Genomic DNA, 23,297 nt, shown 5'->3' on the forward strand with positions numbered 1-23,297 from the left:
AAGAATATTGAGGGTCGCAAGTCACTGGTGTTGAAAAGTTGGGGGTCACAGGCTGAAAATTTATTAAGTTTTTAATTAAATTAAATTAAATTAAGTTTTTTTTCCTCTAAAAAAATCATATAAATGTATATATATATATATATATATATATATATATATATATATATATATATATATATATATATATGTGCTGTCCTCGCTATATGTGCTGAATATAACTTTACAGCCAGATAAACTCTTCCTTGACATCAAAACTCTGAAGACGATAACTCCTTGTCCACAGGTTTATTGATATTCCAAAGAAAGGTAAAACTGAAATGCACAAAAGGCATAATCAACATTAAGCATGTTTTGTTAAGATGTATACATTCGCAAAGAAGTAAATAAATGAATGTCTTCAAGGCTTTATGTGTCTTCTCTTAAACACACATTCTCTTAAATGTAATATAATCATGTTAAACACACACACAATTCCTAAATCACTTTTTAACTATACTGAATTGCATGAACTTTCAATGAACTAGACAGAGATTACACTCACTATGTCCCTTAACTATAGTGAAGCAGACAGAAATAATAGACTTCTAATAATAACTATATAAAAATGACCTAAAGCATCTGAAATAGTAGACATTGATTAAAACAGTCAATACATACCCACGATGCTAAAACAAACACAAGATGAATGCAAACGTCACAGAATTAACTCAGGATTGTCTGACTGTGCTGCTCTGTGCAACATGCTTGCTCACTTCCTCATCAGTGCTCACATGGTATGACTCTGTTCTGAAACCTAAGATTCTTAAAGGGGCCACGTCCTAATAATGAAAAACATACATATTCACTCCAGAACAGAAAATAAGTCTACCAAACATTGTGATAACAACACACTCCCCGCCTGATGTTAATAAACATCACTAGATAATTCTAAGTTATTCATCTACTTTAGACTCTGAGGAAAGAAGAAGCACTACCTCTGTAACAGGCCTAAGAAAAAGAGTGGAACCTCCTGGTTTAATGACCTTAACCTCAACCTGACGCACTTTCCCATCTTTGCTAGGGAATGATTGTGTTACCAGTCCAAGAGGCCATTCATTCCGTGGTACTTGGCTGTTCTTAAGGAGGACAACACTTCCTGTATTGACATTTGGATGAACGGACTGCCATTTCCTGCGTGGTTGTAGGGTTGGAAGGAATTGCTTACGCCATCTGTCCCAGAATGTGTTGGAAAGGTGTTGAACTTGCCGCCACTGGCACTTGTACAAGTCGGTAACTCCAAACTCGCCTGTAGGTGCAGCAACAGGGTTCACCTTTTGTGTTAGGAGAGCTGCTGGTGTGAGTATGAATGACTCATGGGGGTCTGTTGTCACAGGAACAAGAGGCCTGGCATTGATAATAGCTGTTACCTCTGCCATGAAGGTCACCAGCACCTCATGGGTAAGTTTGTCTGTCAACTGGAGAAACATGGAATCAAGAATTCTCCTTGCCAGACCAATCATTCTTTCCCATGATCCACCACAATGGGAAGCATGCGGAGGATTAAAGGTCCATGTACAACCTTGATCTGACAGATACGTCTTTACAACTTTGCTGTCAATGTTTGAAGGTATCTGTAGCTCTTTACATGCTCCTACAAAGTTTGTCCCACGATCGGAGCGAATATGTTTGACAGGTCCACGCACAGCAAGAAAACGTCTAAGAGCATTGATGAAACTGGATGTGTCGAGAGATTCAATAACCTCTATATGAACAGCTCTTATGCTCATGCATGTAAAAATTACGGCCCACCTCTTGCTGTATAGGAGACCACCTCTTGTCCGACGGGAGGAGACATTCCAAGGGCCAAACACATCCAGTCCAACGTTGGTAAAAGGAGGGTCTGCTGAGAGCCGTTCTGCTGGAAGGTTAGCCATTTTTTGGATGCTGAGTGGAGCTCTGAGCCGTCTGCAAGTTACGCATTGGTGTATGATGCTGCACACCCTTCGTTTTCCACCAATTATCCAAAAACCAGCAGCACGGACCGCTCCTTCCGTAAAGTGACGACCTTGATGCTGAACACGCTCATGGTGATGTCTAATGATCAAAGTGGCAATGTGACTCTTGCCAGGAATTAACAAAGGAGTCTTCTCTCTCTGATTAAGACTTGAAAGGTGGAGACGTCCTCCGACCCTCAGAAGACCTTGCTGATCAATGAATGGATCCAAAGTATGGAGTGGACTGCTCTTTGGTATCCTCTCTTGCCGTTTAATGCATTCAATCTCATGACTGTAAGCCTCTTCTTGTACTGCTCGGAGGATGATGTTTATAGCTCTATCAGATTCTTCCATTGTGAATTCTTTGCAGTAGTGCCAGCCTTTGCAAGAACTGTTTTCCTTCTCTGTTGTTTTAAAATGATGAGCTATGTGGATAAGGCGAGTAATGGCACCAGTTAGTGAATTCCAAGAGGAGAATTTGGCAAACCGTTCAGAACCAAGCTGCTTGGTTAATGCTGTGGTGGTTAGTGTGGACACTAGAGGACGCACATCAGGATCTGAACTTGGATTAACCAGATTGAAAGTGTTCTGAATATCTGGTCCTTGCGTGAGCAGAAAGTTGGGTCCACTTAACCAGTTGGTTTTTTGTAAGTGGGCTGCAGAAACAAAACGTGTTGCGTGGTCTGCTGGGTTTTGTTCAGTAGGAACATATCGCCACTGATCTGGACTAGAAGACCTTCGGATACGCTGAACGCGGTTACTCACATAAACATAAAAGCGCCTGGTCTCGTTACAAATGTACCCAAGAACTACCTTACTGTCCGTGTAGTAGGTTACAGCGTCAAATTGCAAGTCCAGGTTTACTGAAATTAAGTCTGCCAACTCAACAGCAAGCACTGCCGCACAAAGTTCAAGTCTTGGCACTGTTTGCTCAGGGCGGGGGGCAAGTTTGGCTTTCCCCATTACAAACCCAATGTGATTCTTTCCTTCATCATCTGTGACTTTTAGATATGACACTGCAGCAATGGCTTTTATTGATGCATCCGCAAAAACACATAGTTCTCTTCTCATAGTTGTCGATGTCGAAATCTCAGTATAAACCCTGGGAATAGAAAAATTAGCCAGCTCTGACAAGGAAACTCTCCACAAGGTCCAAGCGTCCTCCATCTTTTGTGGCAATGGAGCATCCCAGTCACCGCTCACAGCAGTAAGTTCTCTCAGAATAGCTTTGCCTTGAATTGTGACCGGCGCTACAAACCCAAGGGGATCATAGAGTCTGTTAATAGTGGATAAGACACCTCGACGGGTGTAGGGTTTTACCTCATCACTGACACTAAATCGGAAGCAATCAGAATGGAGGTCCCAATTTAGACCAAGACTACGCTGCATTGGCAGCGTGTCTTCCTCAAAGTCTAGATCTTTCAGATCACATGCATGGTCTGTCGATGGAAAGGCTTCCATGACTTTTTTGCTGTTTGCTGCTATCTTATGTAGTCTCAGATTGGATTTAGACAAAACCTCTTGTGTCTTTTTTAACAAACTGATCGTAGCTTCTACTGTAGGCAAAGACTTGAGACCATCATCCACGTAGAAGTCACGCATCACAAATTGCTTGACCTCAGAGTCGACATGGAAATTGTCAATCTGAACAGACTTATGCAGACAATGTATAGCCACTGCAGGTGAGGGTTTGTTTCCAAAGACATGCACTCTCATGCGGTAATCTACAATGTCTTTGGAAGTGTCATTGTCTTGAAACCAAAGAAAACGAAGAAAATCTCTATCTTCTTCTCTTACCAAAAAACAATAGAACATCTGTTCTATGTCTGCAGTAAAGGCAATTGCTTCTTTTCTGAAGCGCATCATTACCCCTACCAGGGTGTTGTTTAAGTCAGGCCCGGTCAACAGCACATCATTCAGAGATATTGCATTGTGTTGTGCACTCGAATCAAAAACTACTCTGATCTGATTCACTTTCTTTGGATGGTACACTCCAAATATTGGCAGGTACCATTGTTCTTCTTTCTCATCAAGAGGAGGCGCTAACTCGGCATGTCCATTTTTGAATATCTTTTCCATGAACTTGAGAAAGTGTTCTTTCATCATCGGCTTCCTTTCAAAGTTGTGCTTGAGTGATATAAGTCGTTTTAGGGCTTGTATTCTGTTGTTGGGAAGACGAGGACGAGGACTCTTAAAAGGTAATGGAGCTACCCAACTGTTATTTGAATCCTTCCGTAAACCTTCATCCATGATTTTCATGAAAGTTGCATCCTGAATTGAAGGAGCCACTTGATTGTCCTCTTTGGTTCTCTGAAACACATTGTCTCCTAGACAGTCAACATCACAGGTGAATTTAGCTTCCGGGTATGTTGGGCAGTGGTTAGCAATTTGAAAGTCTTTGCATGTTTCCTTAACATGGAAAACATTTGGACATGGTTTAAAGAGAGTTGGACGTTCTGGTTCTATAGTGTTTGTATGGAATGTGCTGATTGTCAGAGGTTTGTGGACATTCCCTAAACATACATTACCTACTATAACCCATCCCAGATCCAACTTCTGTGCATAAGGCAAATTGTGTGGGCCATTCACTTGTTTACGGACTTTATGGACCCGTATAACATCTCGACCTAAGAGAAGCATAATTGGGGCTTTTGGGTCTAGTTCTGGAATGAAGTGCGCCATAGACTTTAGGTGTGTGTGACTGCGAGCAACATCAGGGGTTGGGATCTCATCTCTATTATTAGGAATATCATTGCATTCTATCAAGCTTGGCAGTGAAATGCAAACAGTTCCATCTAGAGACTCTACTTCATAGCCACTGGCCCGTCTTCCTGCTGACTCCTTCACTCCTGCGCATGTTCTCAATATGTAAGGAGCACAAGGACTTTGGTCACTGAAAACTTCAAAAAACGGTGAACGAACCAGAGACCTGTTACTCTGTTCATCCAAGATTGCATATACTTTTACTGCTTTGTCTTTTTGGCCAGCTGGAAATACCTTTACAAGGCATACTTTTGAACACGATCGGTCTGTTTGATTTTCCCCACAGACTTCTGTGCATTTGCTGTCGACTTGAGATTGAGATAAGGGTTGCTCTCCCTCCCCGCCATGCTTTGTGGCAGGGTTTGACTCTTTCCAGGATGCATGTCCAGGGTGGAGTACCGTGTTGTGTCCTTCACTTTTGCATTCAGAGCATTGAACTTTAGTTTTACAGTTCTTTGCGATATGCGTTGTTGAAGAGCAGCATTTAAAGCATACATTATGCTCCCTCAAAAATGCCTTCCGAGCATCAGTAGACTTCTCTAACAAGACACGGCATTTGTTAAGAGGGTGTGGTCTTTTGTGGATGAGACACAGTTTGTCACAGTCATCAGATTGCTTATAAAGCCCGCCAGTATCAGCACAGTCTCCGTAAGATACTGCTGTCTTGTGTACAAAGATTTCGTGTTGTTTACTGCTCTTCCAAGCTGCCTTCTCTACTTTAGGAGCTGTGTCTATGTAAGAGACAAAGCTGAAGCTCGGATCATTTCCAATATCTGCCTCCTGGCTAACAAAGTCTACAAAGTAAGCAAATGGAGGATATGGAACTTGATTGTGTCGCTTATAGGCTGCACCAACTGATGCCCACTTTTCTTGCAGACGAAATGGTAACTTCTGTATTATTGGATAGATGCCTCTTGCAGTGTCTAAGAGAACAAGACCAGGTAAGTCTCCTTCAGCCTTAGCAGACTGCAACTCCATTAGCAGATCACTCAATTTTGACAATTTTGAATAATCTCGATTGGCTATTTTAGGAAAGGCATCGATTCGTTTGAATAGAGCATGTTCTATTATTTCTGCTGAGCCATATGTTTGATCAAGTCTGTCCCATGCCATCGCCAGCCCAGCTTGTGGGTGATTAATATGTATTGCTCTTATCTGTTCCACTTGCTCGGCTGACTCTTTGCCTAACCACTTCAACAGGAGATCCATTTCTTCACTTGGAGTCAGATTTAAATCAAAAGTTGCATTTTGAAAAGATCGTTTCCAGGCTCTGTAATTCTGGGGTTTGTCGTTAAACTGTAGTAAGCCTGTTGAAACAAGCTCTCGACGAGCCAGATATCTTACAAAGTCGTTCATGTTTGAACTGCAATCATTTGAATTTTGAAACATGGGGTATTCAGAGTTCAGAGGATTAGACGTATTGATGCTATTTTGTGATCCGAATTGCTGCGAAGGAGTCGGATATTTGTTTGCAGGTGATGTTGCAGAGTGTTTTAAGGTGGTATCAGGTAGTTGAAAAGAGACACTGTTGTGTCGTAAAAGGAAAGGCTTGGCTTCAGGTTTTAGCTGTGAACCTGAAATACTGTAGCTTGTACTTGGTTCTATTTTCGCAGGAACATCACACAGTTGTAGATCCTTGTCTAGATTTTTGGTTTGGTCGATAACATATTGTTCTGTTCGCTGTGTGGTTTCCAAGGGAACAGAGTTCAAACTTAGCTTGCAACTGTGTTTTTCAGAATGCTCATCAATGGCAGCTTCAAGAGCCTCTGCTTCTGCAACAGCTGCAGCTACCTCTTTTTTCTGCTGCAGCATTTCCATAGATGCCTCAACTTTGGCTTTTTGTAGCTTTAAATTAACCTCTTCTTCAGCGAAAGTAAGTCGAGCTTTTGCTGCCTCTGCTCTTGCTCTTGCCTTAGCAGCTGCTGATCCAGTTGACGATGTATTGGATCGTGCTGAAGAACATGAAGCGCATGAGCGCGTCTTTAATGACGATGTTTCTGTTGTCATGGCTCCAGCAACACATCTGTTAATTGATTACTAGCTGGGTGTGACGATTATTTGCCTTTGTTTGCCACTTGCAGTTGTAAGGCCGTGGTTTTACTGTGCTGTCCTCGCTATATGTGCTGAATATAACTTTACAGCCAGATAAACTCTTCCTTGACATCAAAACTCTGAAGACGATAACTCCTTGTCCACAGGTTTATTGATATTCCAAAGAAAGGTAAAACTGAAATGCACAAAAGGCATAATCAACATTAAGCATGTTTTGTTAAGATGTATACATTCGCAAAGAAGTAAATAAATGAATGTCTTCAAGGCTTTATGTGTCTTCTCTTAAACACACATTCTCTTAAATGTAATATAATCATGTTAAACACACACACAATTCCTAAATCACTTTTTAACTATACTGAATTGCATGAACTTTCAATGAACTAGACAGAGATTACACTCACTATGTCCCTTAACTATAGTGAAGCAGACAGAAATAATAGACTTCTAATAATAACTATATAAAAATGACCTAAAGCATCTGAAATAGTAGACATTGATTAAAACAGTCAATACATACCCACGATGCTAAAACAAACACAAGATGAATGCAAACGTCACAGAATTAACTCAGGATTGTCTGACTGTGCTGCTCTGTGCAACATGCTTGCTCACTTCCTCATCAGTGCTCACATGGTATGACTCTGTTCTGAAACCTAAGATTCTTAAAGGGGCCACGTCCTAATAATGAAAAACATACATATTCACTCCAGAACAGAAAATAAGTCTACCAAACATTGTGATAACAACACAATATATATATATATATATATATATATATATATATATATATATATATATATATATATATATATATATATATTACAGTGATTATTATAACTTATGTCAAAGTTGCAAAATGAATGTAATTATGATTATATGAAACTAGACAGAGTGAGTCTATGATGAATGTCTCTGGTGAGTTCGTGCCAGTTTCAGTTACCCAGATGAACTGTTTGACACAAAACTTACACAGCTATATAATCCAGACAAACGGCTTCTTCATGTGTATGTTCTTGCCTTGAATGTTGCATGTTCACACATGGAAGGTTTGATTTCATTAAAACAAATTCCACTGTCAGTGAGATTCATTTAAATAAGTGTAAACACGGCCAAATGAATCTTGGTGCAGTCTTGACAACTAAAAAGATTGGTCAGTTGAAAAGGTTGTTCCAGTAAAGTCTGGTGTGGTTAGACTGAAAATGAACACGACACTGAACAGAAACCTAAATAAATCAAAAACAGAATGTCACACGATACAACCATTAAAAGGACAGAATTGGCCAAAAAGAACCATTATAACCAAACTACAATTGTGAACAGTTAAGCATACTAAAATTATACGTGTTTGTTTACAAGACTAACATTCTCAGCATCATTAAACTGTTATCAAGCAGGGCATCAGTACAAAGACTGTGGATTCAGAGAACTCAGTCAACCATCCTATACCCAGAATTCACTATTGGCACCAATCCGGTGAGGACAGTGGGTGAGGGTTTTACTGTTTTGAACACTTTCAACTCAAATTGGCATACTGCTTGTCTTTAGGTCTATGTGTTAGATTGCCCACCATAAACCTCTTCAAACTCATTACAAGGATCTAGTGTTAAAGACCTCCTGCCTGTATCACTGTTCACCATCAGGTATAAATGAAGAATGTGGGTGGTCTTCTGCATGTAGCAGATAGAAAGGTGAGGTTGGATTTTGAGCTATTTAATTTGCTCAGTTTTTGTTATTTAAAAAAGAATTTCTCCTATGATATACAGAGAGAATATTTCTATTTTAACACATATCAAATAATAGGGTCAATGATTTGTTAAAGCAATCCCAGAATGCTCAGTGAATCATAGTGTCCACAAAAATATCAAGCATCGCAATTTTTTTCAACACGAATAATAAGAATAAATGTTTCCTAAGCATCAGATTCAGCAGAATTATTAATAAAGACACTCTGACATTGAAGACTGGAGGACGGATACTGAAAATTCAACTTTGATATACATTTTTACATAATACATTTATAAACAAACAAAACAAGAATATAATTATTTAATAATAATTCATGATATTTCTAATCTTACTAGAATTTGATTATCTGTTATAAAATGATATATGAAGAGTTCAAATGCAAAACCCTCAAAATCCATCACACCTTTTTTCTTGTAAATGAGCGTTTTTTATCAGGCTCTTATATTAAGGCTCAGAAGTTTTATATGTAATGAAAAGGTTATTATCTAGTAAATAAAATAACCTTTTTTATAAATGTCACTTTAGACAATTCTTTTGTGTCAAAACCAGCTAAATCCACCTCTGCTTTTTTCACAAAAAACCTCTAAATCCACCTATCGGGACAAATTTAATTCAAAAAGTACTAAAGATGCAATTAGAAATTATTTTTCCAAACATAAAAAGCACATTACACAAACCACCTACAATTAAAAATACATCTGTCAAGTAAGTGGCGGTTCATTCCGCTGTGGTAAACCATGCAGGGAAAAAACAGAAGGAAAATGAATGAATGAAATCTGTCAAGTAAGTGCATTAATCAATAACATTAAAACTGACATTAAATAAATCTTAACAATCTGCTGTCATTTCTGATATTTGGGATTTAGATTTAATGTAATTATTGTAAACTAAGCTTGGTAGATTTAAATAATGTAGTTTAAAACATTGTGAAACATCAATTTCTGTGCATTGTTCATTAATATAAAAAGCCTCTCAGACGTATAGGTAACATGAAGTAGGCTATATAAATATATAGTTTTATGCATTTTATTTATCTTTTAAAATTAGCTTACATTAGCAGAAAAATCACATGGTGGGTCAGTTCATTAATCTTAATTAAACTCTCTCTTAAAATTCCAAATCAGAAGCAGAATAAAACAGTCTCCTCATAAAAGCCGGCGTATCAGCGCTGCTACATTGAAAACGTATGACTCAATTTGCGCTGATTGATTTTCGGGATATGACGGCTTTTGCTGTCAAAGGCAAGTGGTGTTTAGCGGCTTACACACACACACACACACACACACACACACACACACACACACACACACACACATATATATATATATATATATATATATATATATATATATATATATATATATATATATATATATAAAGGAAGAGTTTGGTTGCAAAACGCGATTTGACATTTAGATTTTTATATTTTATTATTTATTATCACTGTTCAGATGTACCTTAGTCTATATGTGAACTGCTGCCATTAATAACATTAAGAATGTACATTTTAGGCCTATTACAAAATGTTTTTTTTTCACAAAACCCAATATCTGCCAGACCAGTTACTTTACAAAGTGCGATATAACGGTTATAAAACGTTCAGGAAGCTGCGCGAGCTCAGCATCCCCTGGAAAGAGAGTCACCGCCGGTGAAGTGCTCCGAGTTTGCTCATTGATTTTGAGATTGAAGATTAAGCCTTCAACTGCACAAAAATGTATAAAAACGCTACAAAAGTGGACTAGAATCCTGCCTCTATCAACATTACACAAATGCAGCGGGGAACGAGTCTCCGCTGATGTCAAGAGGAAGACCAAGGAGTGCCTTTTTCCTGCGCTCCTCCCCATCACAAGATACCTATCTGGAAGGCGACATTTCTAAGACTCCGTTGTAAGTTATTTTTTAAAATAATTTCATACATGTAGCTAAGTAGCCTATCTGAAGATTGATTTATGCGGTTGCACCTAAAATTTATAGTCTCACATAATTGTTGTTGTTGTTGATTTATTATAAGGGAACATGAAGGGCACAAGTTTTTTTGTAGAAAAATAAAATAAGCTATCATTATTATTATTATTATTATTAATACAGTGAAATAATTTATTAAATATGACAGGGCAAGGCGAGTGGCTCATACAGGTTTGGTTTTCAGCAGCGGTATGGAAGAAGCTGTCCTCCACTCTTTCTGTAACAAGCTACAAGTTGTTTATCTAACTAACTTAATCTTACTTATCAAACAAAACATTGATTCACTAGTTTTTCTCAATGGTATTACTGTAGTAGAATATAGCCTAAGGTGGATATAGCGTTTTGCAAAAAAAAAAAGTTATGTTATGTTATGTTGTGTACATTCTGGCCAAATCTAACTCAGAATCTTAATATTATTAATCACTCTTTGTATATACTATTACATATATTTAGGATGCATAGTCATAGTTAGATCTTTGAAAATGTAAAGATTAATATGTTGCATTTTGGCTTGGTTTTGACTTATTTATGAACTATTTATAAACATACAATAAAAAAAGTATCCTGGATTTAAAAATATAGTGTTCCTGGCCTTCATTAACCTCAGGTAATAGTTTATTATACAAAAATGGCATATTATTATTATATATTATATATATATATATATATATATATATATATATATATATATATATATATATATATATATATATATATTATTGTTTTTAAATATTTCACAAATGATGTTTAACAGAGCAAGGACATTTTCACAGTATGTCTGATAATATTTTTTCTTCTGGAGAAAGTCTTATTTGTTTTATTTCGGCTAGAATAAAATCAGTTTTTAATTTTTAAAAAATCCATTTTAAGGCCAAAATTATCAGCCCCTTTAAGCTATATATTTTTTCGATAGTCTACAGACTAAACCCGTGTTAACCTGCCTAAATAACCTAATTAACCTAGATAAGCCTTTAAATGTCACTTTAAACTGTGTAGAAGTGTCTTAAAAAATATCCAGTAAAATATTATTTACTGTCATCAGGGCAAAGATAAAATAAATTATTTATTAGAAATGAGCTATTAAAACCATTATGTTTAGAAAAGTGTTGAAAAAAAACTTCTCTCTGTTAATCAGAAAAAGGGGGAAAAATAAACAAGTGGGCTAATAATTCTGACTTCAACAGTATACAGTTTATACTTTTTAGGGTGACATTGATACAATTTACTAAATATTTATCCATCTAAATAGCTAGGTCCATTTCCAACCCTAGGAATTGGCCCTAATCTGGCATGTGTGATTTTGACCATATTTGGAGGGGTCATGTATATTAAGTCCAGCTCTGATGCTCAACCAGTGTTGCCAGATTGGGCAGTTTCCAGTCCAATTGGGCGGTTTTGAATTTGATTGTGTGGGTAAAAAATGGCATTAGCGGGTTGATAAAATTTGGGTGATTTATTTATTTTATTTTTTTAGCTTGGTCCCACCATTAAACCTAGGGTCGCCAGATGGAATAAACTAGAGAGCAGGAGAACATGAAAACTCCACACAGAAATGCCAACTGACCCAGCCAAGGCTCGAACCAGTGACCTTCTTGCTTTAAGGTAATCGTACTACCCCCTGCGCCACTCTGATGGCCAATTTTTGAAATGTAAATTTTATATGCAACTTATTTAACCAAACATAACTGTGTGCTCCTACTCTATTCACCCCCATAGCAAAATTTCTCTGGCCCAGCTCTGACCCACACAATCAGGTTTTGCTTGGCCCACATGCCGCTGTGAATTACGGTACATGACTGGACCAAATCTGGCTTCCAGACAAGGGCCAAACACAGACCATATCTGGGCCAAGTCTCAGCCAAGTTAATAACTCATAACTGGGCCTAAACTGGGCCAGAAAGGTTGGTGTGTCACGATTGCAATGAAATTAATAAACCTATGAAGAGTTGTGCTTTAGGCACACTATGGGGTTTTTTCTCAGTGACCTGATTGGTAGAATTGATTTATTTAATCAAAAATTATTTTTATGTATTTTAAATGTGGGTCAAGACTGGCCAAACTCACGTGGCCCACAATCAATTTTTAAAATCTGGGCCAAATACTACGTTTTACATCTGGCCCAAATCTTGTGTGCCGCATTATAGACGGTGCCACCTCTGCCAAACCCAGGCCATGGTTGGCCCACATGCTGTATGCCAGTGCCGGATGAATGCCTGATGTCCCAGCTTTATGCCAAATCTGGGCCAGAATTCTTTGCTACTAGGGCAGTTAGTAGAGACCAATGCATAGCGCAAACCGCGTGAACAAACCCACAAGTGGAGGTGAAAGAAAGTTCAAAATCTGACTTCCTGGACAAATCTGACTCCCGTTCACATGCACGCACATCACACAGCACCTGCAGTTAAACCCAGAGTAGTTTATCATGACACTTTTAGCAATTATTTTTCCCTCTGTTGACAGCAAGAACAAACATACAAGCGTCTGACTGACAAGCAGCGCCTAATTGTGTTCAAAAGAGTTGAAAATGGCAAATGGGACGAATTTATACCTCATTTTGAAAATAGAAAACATACTTTAATAGGTAGTGTAATCTACACAACATTAAGTGCAGTGTGTTGGTGAGAGGGGGGCAGTGTTTCGATTTGATCCGGTTATGTTGTGGTTTTTTGACAGCTTGTGTTCGTTGCTGTATGGTTAAAAATTATGACAGTTAAAGTAACTAGGTTAATTTTAATCTAAATCAATAAAAATTAAATAAAACATTAATCTAATATTTTGGGCATTTGTTTTGGCAAGATTTATATTCTGGAAAAAGTCAGCTCTATCTGGCAATACTGTGCTCAACCAGCTAATGCTTGTGCCTGATGTGGACACACACAACAAATTTCACAATAAACATTTAAACTAACTAAAAAATACAATTAAACAGACCCTATGCATTTCGTATTCTTATGCGTTATGAACAGACGAGATGTTTTCAAAATAAGAGTCCCACATACATGGTATGCCATTTTCATGTACTGAACACTGCAGCTATGCCTAGATGCAGTATACACTGGTTTGAGCCTTGGCTGTATATCCAGATTTTTATTCTATGGCACCTTTAAAATGATCTGGAGGAACAAAACACAGTAAACTCAAAACAGGTCTTGCTACATATATCCTTGTGATACCAATGTCATTTTAAAATACCAGTTCTACTTTGATGATAGATAGAAATAAATTAAAGTGAACCTGACCTCCTATTTAGTTTTCACAACATTCATTTATTTATTTTTTCTTCAGCTTAGTCCTTTATTTATCAGGGGTCACCACAAGTAAATAAACTGCCAATTATTCTGGCATATGTTTTACGCAGTTGATTCCCTTCCAGTTTCAACCCAGTACTGGGAAACACCCATACACTCTCTCATTCACACATGCACTCATACACTATGACCATTTTTAATTCATTCAGTTCATGTATGTATACCGCAAAACAACTCCTGTGTATACCTCTAAAGTAGTATATGCTTTTACAGTATCGCCTGTAGTCATCTCATTTTAAAATAGTTTATGATGTGCTCAACTTTTGACTGTGTTTGTGAAGGATATGTGTGATGTCAGTAATTGGTCGAAATTGTTATGCTCTTTAAGGAACTTCAGGCTCCACAGGTTTGCTGGGTCTCTGCTTTCCGATGGAGCCCCTGGGAAACAGCTTCATTTGATCCTTTGCTTATAGTCTTACTCGATTATCTCCATTGACGAAATCTAGACTATTCTCTTGTTGTGTTGCACTGCCAAGTGGGAACTAAAGTTTCACTAAAGTGCTGTGATAGGTGTCATCTTATATTGCTTGCTTTTGTTTAGTTGTTTTTTTCTTTGTTTTGTTACTTATTGAGTTCACACCAAAAATGTTCAGACAGAAAACAAAGAGGGGTGAGACCATGTGCTAACATGAGGAGAAATTGATGTCTTGGGGCTGAAAACCTTTAACCAATCGATTGCATAATAACATTCACTTCTATGTAATGCCATGCGTCTACATTCCTGTATTCTTTTAGATTAGTGGTTAAAGTAATAAAGGAAATTGCAGTTTAGTGACATTATGGCAGTGGATTATTTCTAGTTCTATTGAGTGGCTAATTTCTCATTTATACAAAAATGTATGATAAACAATATAAAGATAGCATAACCCCATTAACATAACATCACTGGGGCACTATATGAAAATATACATGGTCATACAAATCACATGTGTTCTCTTAAATGCTATAATGTAAATGGTTACAAATTGCAATAAAATTTTGTCAGAACTTTTAGAATTTTTAATTGGTTCGATCAATTTATATTGGCAAATGTTAGTGATTGCAAACACACAGTTTTAAATTTAACTGCTTTTGGCATTATTTTGAACCAAATAAGGCCAAATTGAAGTTCATTTGGAGTTCGTTTTGTAAGTTTAAAGCAGCTTGCCAAGGCAAATTTTCTCCAAAAAGTTTCAGCTACTATTCGTGCGTGCTAATTATGAATATGTAGATTTGCTCAGTGGCTTTTCCTTTTTTAATGGAGACATTTTCGATTCAGTTTGTTGCATCCCAGGCTCATTGAGAAAACATACCTCTAAATACATTTCTGGAGACCGCCAAATACGTCCCAGGAGCTACTTTTTTTTTTTTTGTGCATTTTTTTTTCTTGCAGTTTTTGTTTTTGCGAATCCACCAGAGGCCACTGTGTACACTTTTTGAGATCTCAAATTTCTCTCGCGAGTGCCATTCACGCCTGCTGTTCTCATGTAATTCCACCAGAGGCCACTGTTGACTAACTATTTGACTGACTGAATGACTGACCGACTGACCAACCCTCTTTCTTCCCTAATCCCAACCAATAGTATTTTCAATAGCTCAGACTGACCAGCAGCCACCCACTTCCCTAGTGTTTTCAGATTTTACCATATTCTCACCCTGTTATTTACTTGTTTATTTTATTTTTGGCTTTTGTTTTTGTCCTACCTGCTTTCTGGAACAATTCCTCACCGGACTTAAACACCATCGTCAACTCCTCTTTCTCCTCCATCTCCAGAAATGCATATAGGGCTATGTTTTCAGAATGAACATTGGATTCTTGAATTCTAATGCAAAATAAAAACTTGAACATATACTTCATGAAAGTCTCCTCCAAAAAAGACTAATACTTGCGCAAGAAACTATTATCGCATTTTAATGTAAGATGCCAATTAGTTGGCATACAAATAATCACATTTGTGTTGTTTATGTTGTCATGAATTTTAGTTTGATTGGCATTTCAACATTTCAACAAATTTCAGCTTTATTAAAACTGAACAGTCCTATACCCACCTTTTTTTCTCCAACTCTCAAAATGCATGTACATTTATTTAGTTGGAACATGATCTATAGTTTGTTCAAGGTACACTTTTTAACAATATCAAACAAATACCGTCCCCTTAGAATTATTTTATTAATTAAGAAGGTTCTATCTGACATTTTTGTCAAAATTACGTTATTGACATATTCTTAATAAATGGCAACTTATTTACATCATGGGATGTTTGTTTACATTTAAAGAGTTTTTTTTTTATTTTTATAAAAAAACTAAAACAAATGTTATACACATACTGTTTGCTATTTGGAATGCAAAAAAACAAAAAACTTTGAAGCTTAATAAAGAATTTGCAACTTTTTGATTTAGTGGCTAATTTGTATGAAATTGTATGATCTAATTTGTACAATTTAGTCCAATTTGCCCATCACCCAATGAAGGTTGGGGTTAGGGGTGGGGTTAGGTGCCACGCCTCCTTTTTAAAAATCAACATTTTTGTATGACTAAACTCGTACAAATTAGCCACTAAACTGACAAAACAGAAAATATCTATGTTCCCTCTTGAAATCAGGCTGATAATTTTCTACTAAATTAACCAATCTAATCCCTTGTTTTACACAAACGAAAGGCACAATGCAATCCTTCTTACTTATGGTATAGGTAATATTTGAGTAGACACTTTTATGGGTTATTGTTACATGCCTGGGGTGTTGCTCTGTTGTTCCCTCCTCTCCTTTCCATTTTATTTGCTGTCTGCTGCTTTTCACAGTTTTCATGGGTGAACCTGAAGAGAATAAAGGTGATTTAAGCTCTCCAGTGATGACTCGGACCAGACTGGGGGGATCCTTGTCTCTTGTCACTGCTCTGGTTTTCTCTGAGACATTTGTGTGCTTGTCCTGTTCTCTGTATCGCTTTAGTTTTCTTGAGTTGTACATCTATTCAGAGTGCCCATTTGCTTAAATTTACTAATACGGAAGTAAAATTGAAGTACGTCATGTGACTTAAATTTTTACACACTCGATAGTTGATTCTCTGTTAATCCATTAGGGCAGAGGTGGGTGCTACCCTTTGTATGTTTATCCAGTAAGTGCAGTTTAGTAAGGGACGCAAGACAGAAGATTTTTTTTTATTTTCATATTTTTCTTTATTTGTTTAGAGGTGATTTAATTAATTTCCTCTATCAGGTTTGTTTTAGTTGATTTGTTTTGCATATATTGTACACATTTGTAAGTATACTTAGGGTGATTAAACATCCTTATTTTCCTTTATCTTTATTGTATATAAAGTGAATCACTTTTTTTTTTGTTGCCACGTCTGTTGTCTGTGTCAATCCATAGCAGCTTTGCCACGTATGTTGTCTGTGTCAATCCATAGCAGCTAATGGGAATTTAAAAAATATTGGGTTGTCATAATTATGTTCAGTCCTTCTCATCCTCCGAGCCACATGGGGTGTAACAGTTATTTTCAGTAAAGTGACAAACGATCTACACAGTAATACATATTGAAGGACAGGTTGTATAAAAATAGTATAAATTAAACTTCTAATTGAAGACAGTTTTGTTTGTTCATGTTTAATGCAGTGCAATATTTCACAGATATTCCTCTCTCTTGTTCTAAACCCATATGGATAACCCTCATGATTTAAATTCATATTTTGCAGTCTATCAAGAGTTTTTACACTGCAAAAAACGCTTTTCTTACCTAGATTTTTTGTCTTTTTTCTAGTCCAAATATCTACAAATTCTTAAATCAAGAAGTATTTTCTATACAAGCTAAAAATATTGTCTTGTTTTAAGAAATAATATGCCAAAATGAAGTGAGTTTTTCCTCAAATCAAGCAAAATAATCTGCCAATGGGGTAAGCAAAATTGTTTTTCGATTTATGATAATATTATTTTGCTTAAACTCACTTCATTTTGGCATATTATTTCTTAAAACACAAGAATATGTTTTGCTTGTACAGAAAATGCTTCTTGATTTAAGAACCTTTAGATATTTGGACAAGAAACGAGACAAAAAATCTAGGTAAGAAAAGCATTTTTGCAGTGTAGAAACTCTTGATAGACTGCAAAATATGGAATTTAAATCATGAGGGTTATCCATATGGGCTTCCATAAGTTATCCATAGGTTATCCATAAGAAAAGCATTTTTTGCAGTGTATGAATTGTGCCAAGTAGGATTCATGTAATTGAGACTTACCACAAATGGTTCTTCTTACATTTGAATGTGGAATCCGAAATTAGATTTGGGAGTTTTGGACTCAACACAATCAGGAAAGCAACAAATTTTAAATATTCAGTAACACGTCAGTCTCTTTCTGCGTCCATTGTGTTGAAAATGGCAACATTCTTTGAAAGTTTTTTGCATTACTTCTTGAAGGAAAAAGTAACACGGGTTTGGAATAACACAAGATTGAGTAACTGGTGACAGTGTTCATTTTTGGGGTGAACTTTTCCTTTAAGCTTACGGTCAGAGTTGTTCTTCATGTGTGGAGAAAGTGGGTTCATTACAGTTTGAAAAGTGAGCTGTCAGCAGACTGTGGTCTCCAGCAGTGGAAGGTTTTACACTCAAATGACTCACCATGAGACACATAAAGCTCCATCTCTCCCACAAGCTCCAGAGAAGGCCCTGCTGCCCTGAGGGAAGCCCGGAGAGAGGGGGTCTCCAGCAAATCCACATGGAAAACCTCTGCATCAGCTTTGCGAGCAAGGTCGTTATATCTGTGGCAAGTTATGGCAGTGGTAAGAATGTGGTTAACCACTGGTGAAAACATCACTTTTCATTCATCAGGGAACTGTTTGTGATTGTTTCCAGACTCTGATCACGCAAAAGCACATTTAGAAAACATTTATTTGGCAGACATTTTCTGGCTATATTTTTGTTTGTTGCTCAATACAATTTATAACTGTCAAAACAGAGGCATTGTTGTCTTTTCCACTTGACAGATTCTGATGGCTAGCAAACTGAACATTTTATACATTAAAACTCATGCTTTTGAGCTTATACTTAAAATGACAAATAAACACATTTTCACATTTGAAACGTTTTCAAATATTTCAAGCATTTAATATAATTAAATAAATACATTTAATAACATTTTTGGTTTATTGTGTCAATTTCATATGTGTTGCATCACTACATAGTCTCTTTTTGTATTAGGTTTCAGCCCAGTAGTTACTGTTGGAAAGTATATGGGAAAAAAAAGGATCAAGATCCAAAAGGGGAAAAAAGACTCTTTTAACATGTCATAACATATTTTCATGTACCAACCTGCAATCCCATGGCAATTTGTTAACTTGATACCTTTTGGCATACTGAAAGCTTATTCGTATAAATTTCTGTGATCTCCTTTGTACATTTTCTTTGATCTGCTTACATACCAAAGATTGATTAATAACTTTAAAAAGTGACCCAACCGACTTAACACAGCAGGCAGCTTGATGTAAAAATTAATTATATATATATATATATATATATATATATATATATATATAAACGTGGGTTTTCTGAGGGTGCTCCGGTTTCCGCTACAAGTCCAAAGACATGCCCTATAAGTGAATTGGGTAAGCTAAAATGTCTGTAGAGTATGTGTCTATGTCCTAGTCCTCCAGGTTGGGGGTTGAGCACTGAGCAAACGACCTTGTAAAAATTAGATGTTACAAAACACCAACACTAAATATCAACTTTGACATAAACGGATCTGGGAGTAAAGTGTCAAAAAAAGTTAAAGAAATTTTTTTTTTTAAATGTGGTTTTTGACATAAATTTTTTATGTAAACTTGATGTTATTTTGACTTCAAGATAGTTAACATGCATTGTAGGGATAGAGCATGTAATGCTTTACTTGAAGGGTGTTTATAAGACTGTCATGAAACCTTTATGATCATTACATGTCATAAATGTGAATGAGATTTTATGCATGGTTATGAAAACTGTCATAAAATGTAATTTGCTCAGTTATGAGATTTTAAATGCACAGATGACACTGTTTTTTTGACAACTTGACATAAACACATACATCAAAACCTGTTGTTGCCTTTGTCATGACATTTTGACATTACCCAGACAAAAAACTTGCCAAATCTGTCATAAATATTATTATCATGAAGCTATTATAAATGTCAGGAATCGTATGACTGCAGTATACTGTATAGACATAAGCAGGTTGTAATGTACTTGTTTATGTCAAGTTATAAAAAACAATGCAATTTTTACATAAAAAAATGACTTGAAACTGAACAAATGGCACTTAATAACAGTTGTCATAAGCATGCATAAAATCTCATTCACATTCATCATGTGTAATGTCATCATTATAAAGGTTTCATAACAGTCTTATAAGCACTCCTTCAAGTAAAGTGTTCCCAACAAATCCAGTGTCATCAAGGTGCCAGCTGGGAATCCAGCATTGAATCGAAAAAAAAAAAAAAAAAAGCTATTTATAGTTTCAGTATAAATCACTCTGTATAACCCAATATCACCACTTTGTAAAATTGTTGGGCGGCACGGTAGAGCACGTTCGCCTCACATCAAGAAGGTTGCTGGTTCGAGCCTCGGTTAGGTCAGTTGGCATTTCTGTGTGGAGTTTGCATGTTTTCTCCGTGTTCGAGTGGGTTTTCTCCTGGTGCACCGGTTTTCCCCATAAGTCCAAAGACATGTGGTATAGGTAAATTGGGTAGGCTCATAGATATAAAAACTAAATATCGCATACAGACTCTGAGCATGCGTCAATAGCGCCGCCATATTTGTACAGTGCTCCCAGGACAAGTGTCATTTAACTGCACTAGTCAAGACAGTGTTACTGTGTGAAGATGCTGGACTTTAGCACTGTCTACGGGTGTAGTAACGAGCAAACAAAGAAAACAAAGCACAGAGGAAGAACATTTCATAGGTAAATTAGCTTTTTACGTTTTTGTATGTTATGAACTTTTGTGCTAAACAGGTAACATTATTGATGATAAAAGTCACTTATTGCATTCACCATAAGGCAGTAGCACAAACTTACACTAAACACTCTGCTTATGCTAGTTTTGTTAAATAAAATCAGCAAACAATTCGAAAGATATATGACAACAAGATGCTGCGGTGCCAGAAACTTGTTTTATTGTCGGCTAGTGAAGGAGTCGTTCATAACAGAGTAACGAATCACTCCCTCCGTCAGTATGAGAAGTAAAGGCAGGAGACGAGGTGTGTTTTAGGACACAGATTAGATAAAATTTAACAGGGAGGGTGGATAGTACATTTCCATACACACAAACACAAGCTTTTTGTCAGGAATGCCTGTGCAATCACTTATCCATAAATGTAGAAAAGTGATGTAAAATGATAAGCTTCGTAAAAAAACAAAAAACAAAACAAAATAAATTGTATACTGACCTCCGGGAAATCTCCGATTAGAGATATATGTGTATATGTGTACCACAGTTCTCCACTGCAGCTTGGTCCCACATTCATTTCAAAGGAACGCTACCCTGTACTAAAATGGCGACTCTGTTGATGCATTCCTTCCAATAGACAACAACAAAGTAGGCAATATCTAATGTAAATATCTATGGGGTAGGGTAAATTGTCTGTAGTGTGTGTCTGTGTGTGTGTGTGTGTGTGTGTGTGTGTGTGTGTGTGTGTGTGCGTGCGTGTGTGTGTGTGTGTGTGTGTGTGTGTGTGTGTGTGTGTGTGTGTGTGTGTGTGAATGAGTGTGTATGGCTGTTTCCCAGTGATGGGTTGCAGCTGGAAGGGCATCTGCTGCATAAACATATGCTGGATAAGTTGGAGGTTTATTCCTTTGTGGCGACTCCAGATTAATAAAAAGAATGAGCCGAAAAGAAAATAAATGATTGAATGTAAAATAGTTACTTTTTCCAGGTAAGAGAATTGACCTTATTCTAAAATGTGGAAGTGCACCTGTTTTCTTGATTGTTTAAGAACTTCCGATTCAGTTGCCTATGGGAGAAATAATTAGGGATAATAAACGGCAGAAAATGGTCAAACTACTTGCTCTACAAACAAATGTTTGCATTACTATACAGACCACGTAGAATAATATAATAGGACAATATCAGTTTGCAACATCAACCAGCGTAACGAGCAGTTTTCAACATGTAAAAATGAATGGAAGTGAATGAGACCGGAAGTTTTGAGCCAAAAAGATTCAAATGGCTGCGCCCGCTCGTCGGCAAAGAATAAGGTGAATATTTGACACTACAGTAGTGTTTGTATTGTCTCTCATTGTAGAGGTTATATGAAGACAGTTAGGCATTGCTTGGAATTCTGTGCATTATCCACAGGTTTTCTCTTCAGTCCCTCTGATTTTAACTCAGACTCACTGCACTTATTTCCACCCCTAGCAATGCCCCTGAAGACAATCCACTTCTCACATTTTAATTTAGAGGAACAAATGTCAAGTTCTGCAATATAAACATTCAAGAGTGTTCAATTCATCAAACAGCCTGCCAAAAGTACTGTATGCACCATTAACCAAGTTACTGCGGCATTGCTCTGATAGATGAAAATAACCACCAAAGCCTTGGTATGATTTTGAAATAAAAGCAAGTTGTTGCCATCCTTGAGTCGTTTTGATGTGTGTTGGCAGGTAGAAATGATGAATGAGGAAATCAAAGCGTGTAGCAGAGATTACAGGCCTGTTAATATGAAAGTGTCCCCTGCAGGGGTGAGACCACCCTCAATAAACCACAGTCTCCATTTAAATTTCAGCACATTAATGAGATTTATGCCTACGCTTATATTCTAATTACAAAACTTACTGCCAAGAGGCATTAGAAAGTCTAACAGAAAATTTCATGCTGTATTTTAATCCTGTATCTGTTGCTTAGGGCGTTTTCATAAAAAAAAATTAAATAAATAAATAAATAAATAAATAAATAATATATATATATATATATATATATATATATATATATATATATATATATATATATATATATATATATATAATTTATTTTTTGTTTTTTAAAATACATGCATATAGATAAGTATAAATTGTTCAGAATTTCGTCAAGAAAAAGTCAAGAGGTACAATTTAGTTCCCTCCCCCTTGTGCACAATCACTAGATGGCTAGATGTACTTACAATACTTTTTACATACTTTAAAATTTAACATACGTTTAATACTTTAAAAGCTGTTGTTTATAAAACAACAACATTTTCAAAGCACTCAAATATTTTGTTGTTCTGCTTGTCAAGTACATTTATACATATAGACTGAACATGAAATATGCTTGTGTAACCTCTCTGGTATAACAATGCTAATGTATTTACTAACATGAACAAACAATGAACAGTTTATTTATTACAGTATTTATTAATCTTTGTCATCATTAGACAATGGAAATAAAGGTGTTTATTGTCTTAACTCAGTGCATTAACAAATACTACAAGATGGTTTTCTGGAAATATTGCTTCTGATTGTTAAGTTGCGACATTCCAAGGTATGGTTTTCCCAGTAACCACAACCTCTA

General features: G+C 36.5%; 1 protein-coding gene across 1 annotated transcript; it reads right to left on the reverse strand.

Moving 5' to 3' along the window:
- Window positions 1-270: 270 nt before the first annotated feature.
- LOC108191338 (uncharacterized) lies at window positions 271-7,428 on the reverse strand. Its single transcript, XM_087296168.1, has 2 exons — window positions 7,309-7,428; window positions 271-6,963 (listed from the first exon to the last, which is right to left on the reverse strand). Exon 2 carries the CDS (start codon window positions 6,741-6,743, stop codon window positions 933-935), a length of 5,811 nt encoding a protein of 1,936 aa, XP_087152294.1. The 5' UTR covers window positions 6,744-6,963; window positions 7,309-7,428; the 3' UTR covers window positions 271-932.
- Window positions 7,429-23,297: the final 15,869 nt, after the last annotated feature.

Source organism: Danio rerio, chromosome 19 (genome assembly GCF_052040795.2).
Source record: "Danio rerio strain M-AB ecotype USA chromosome 19, GRCz13ab, whole genome shotgun sequence".
NCBI lineage: Eukaryota > Metazoa > Chordata > Actinopteri > Cypriniformes > Danionidae > Danio > Danio rerio.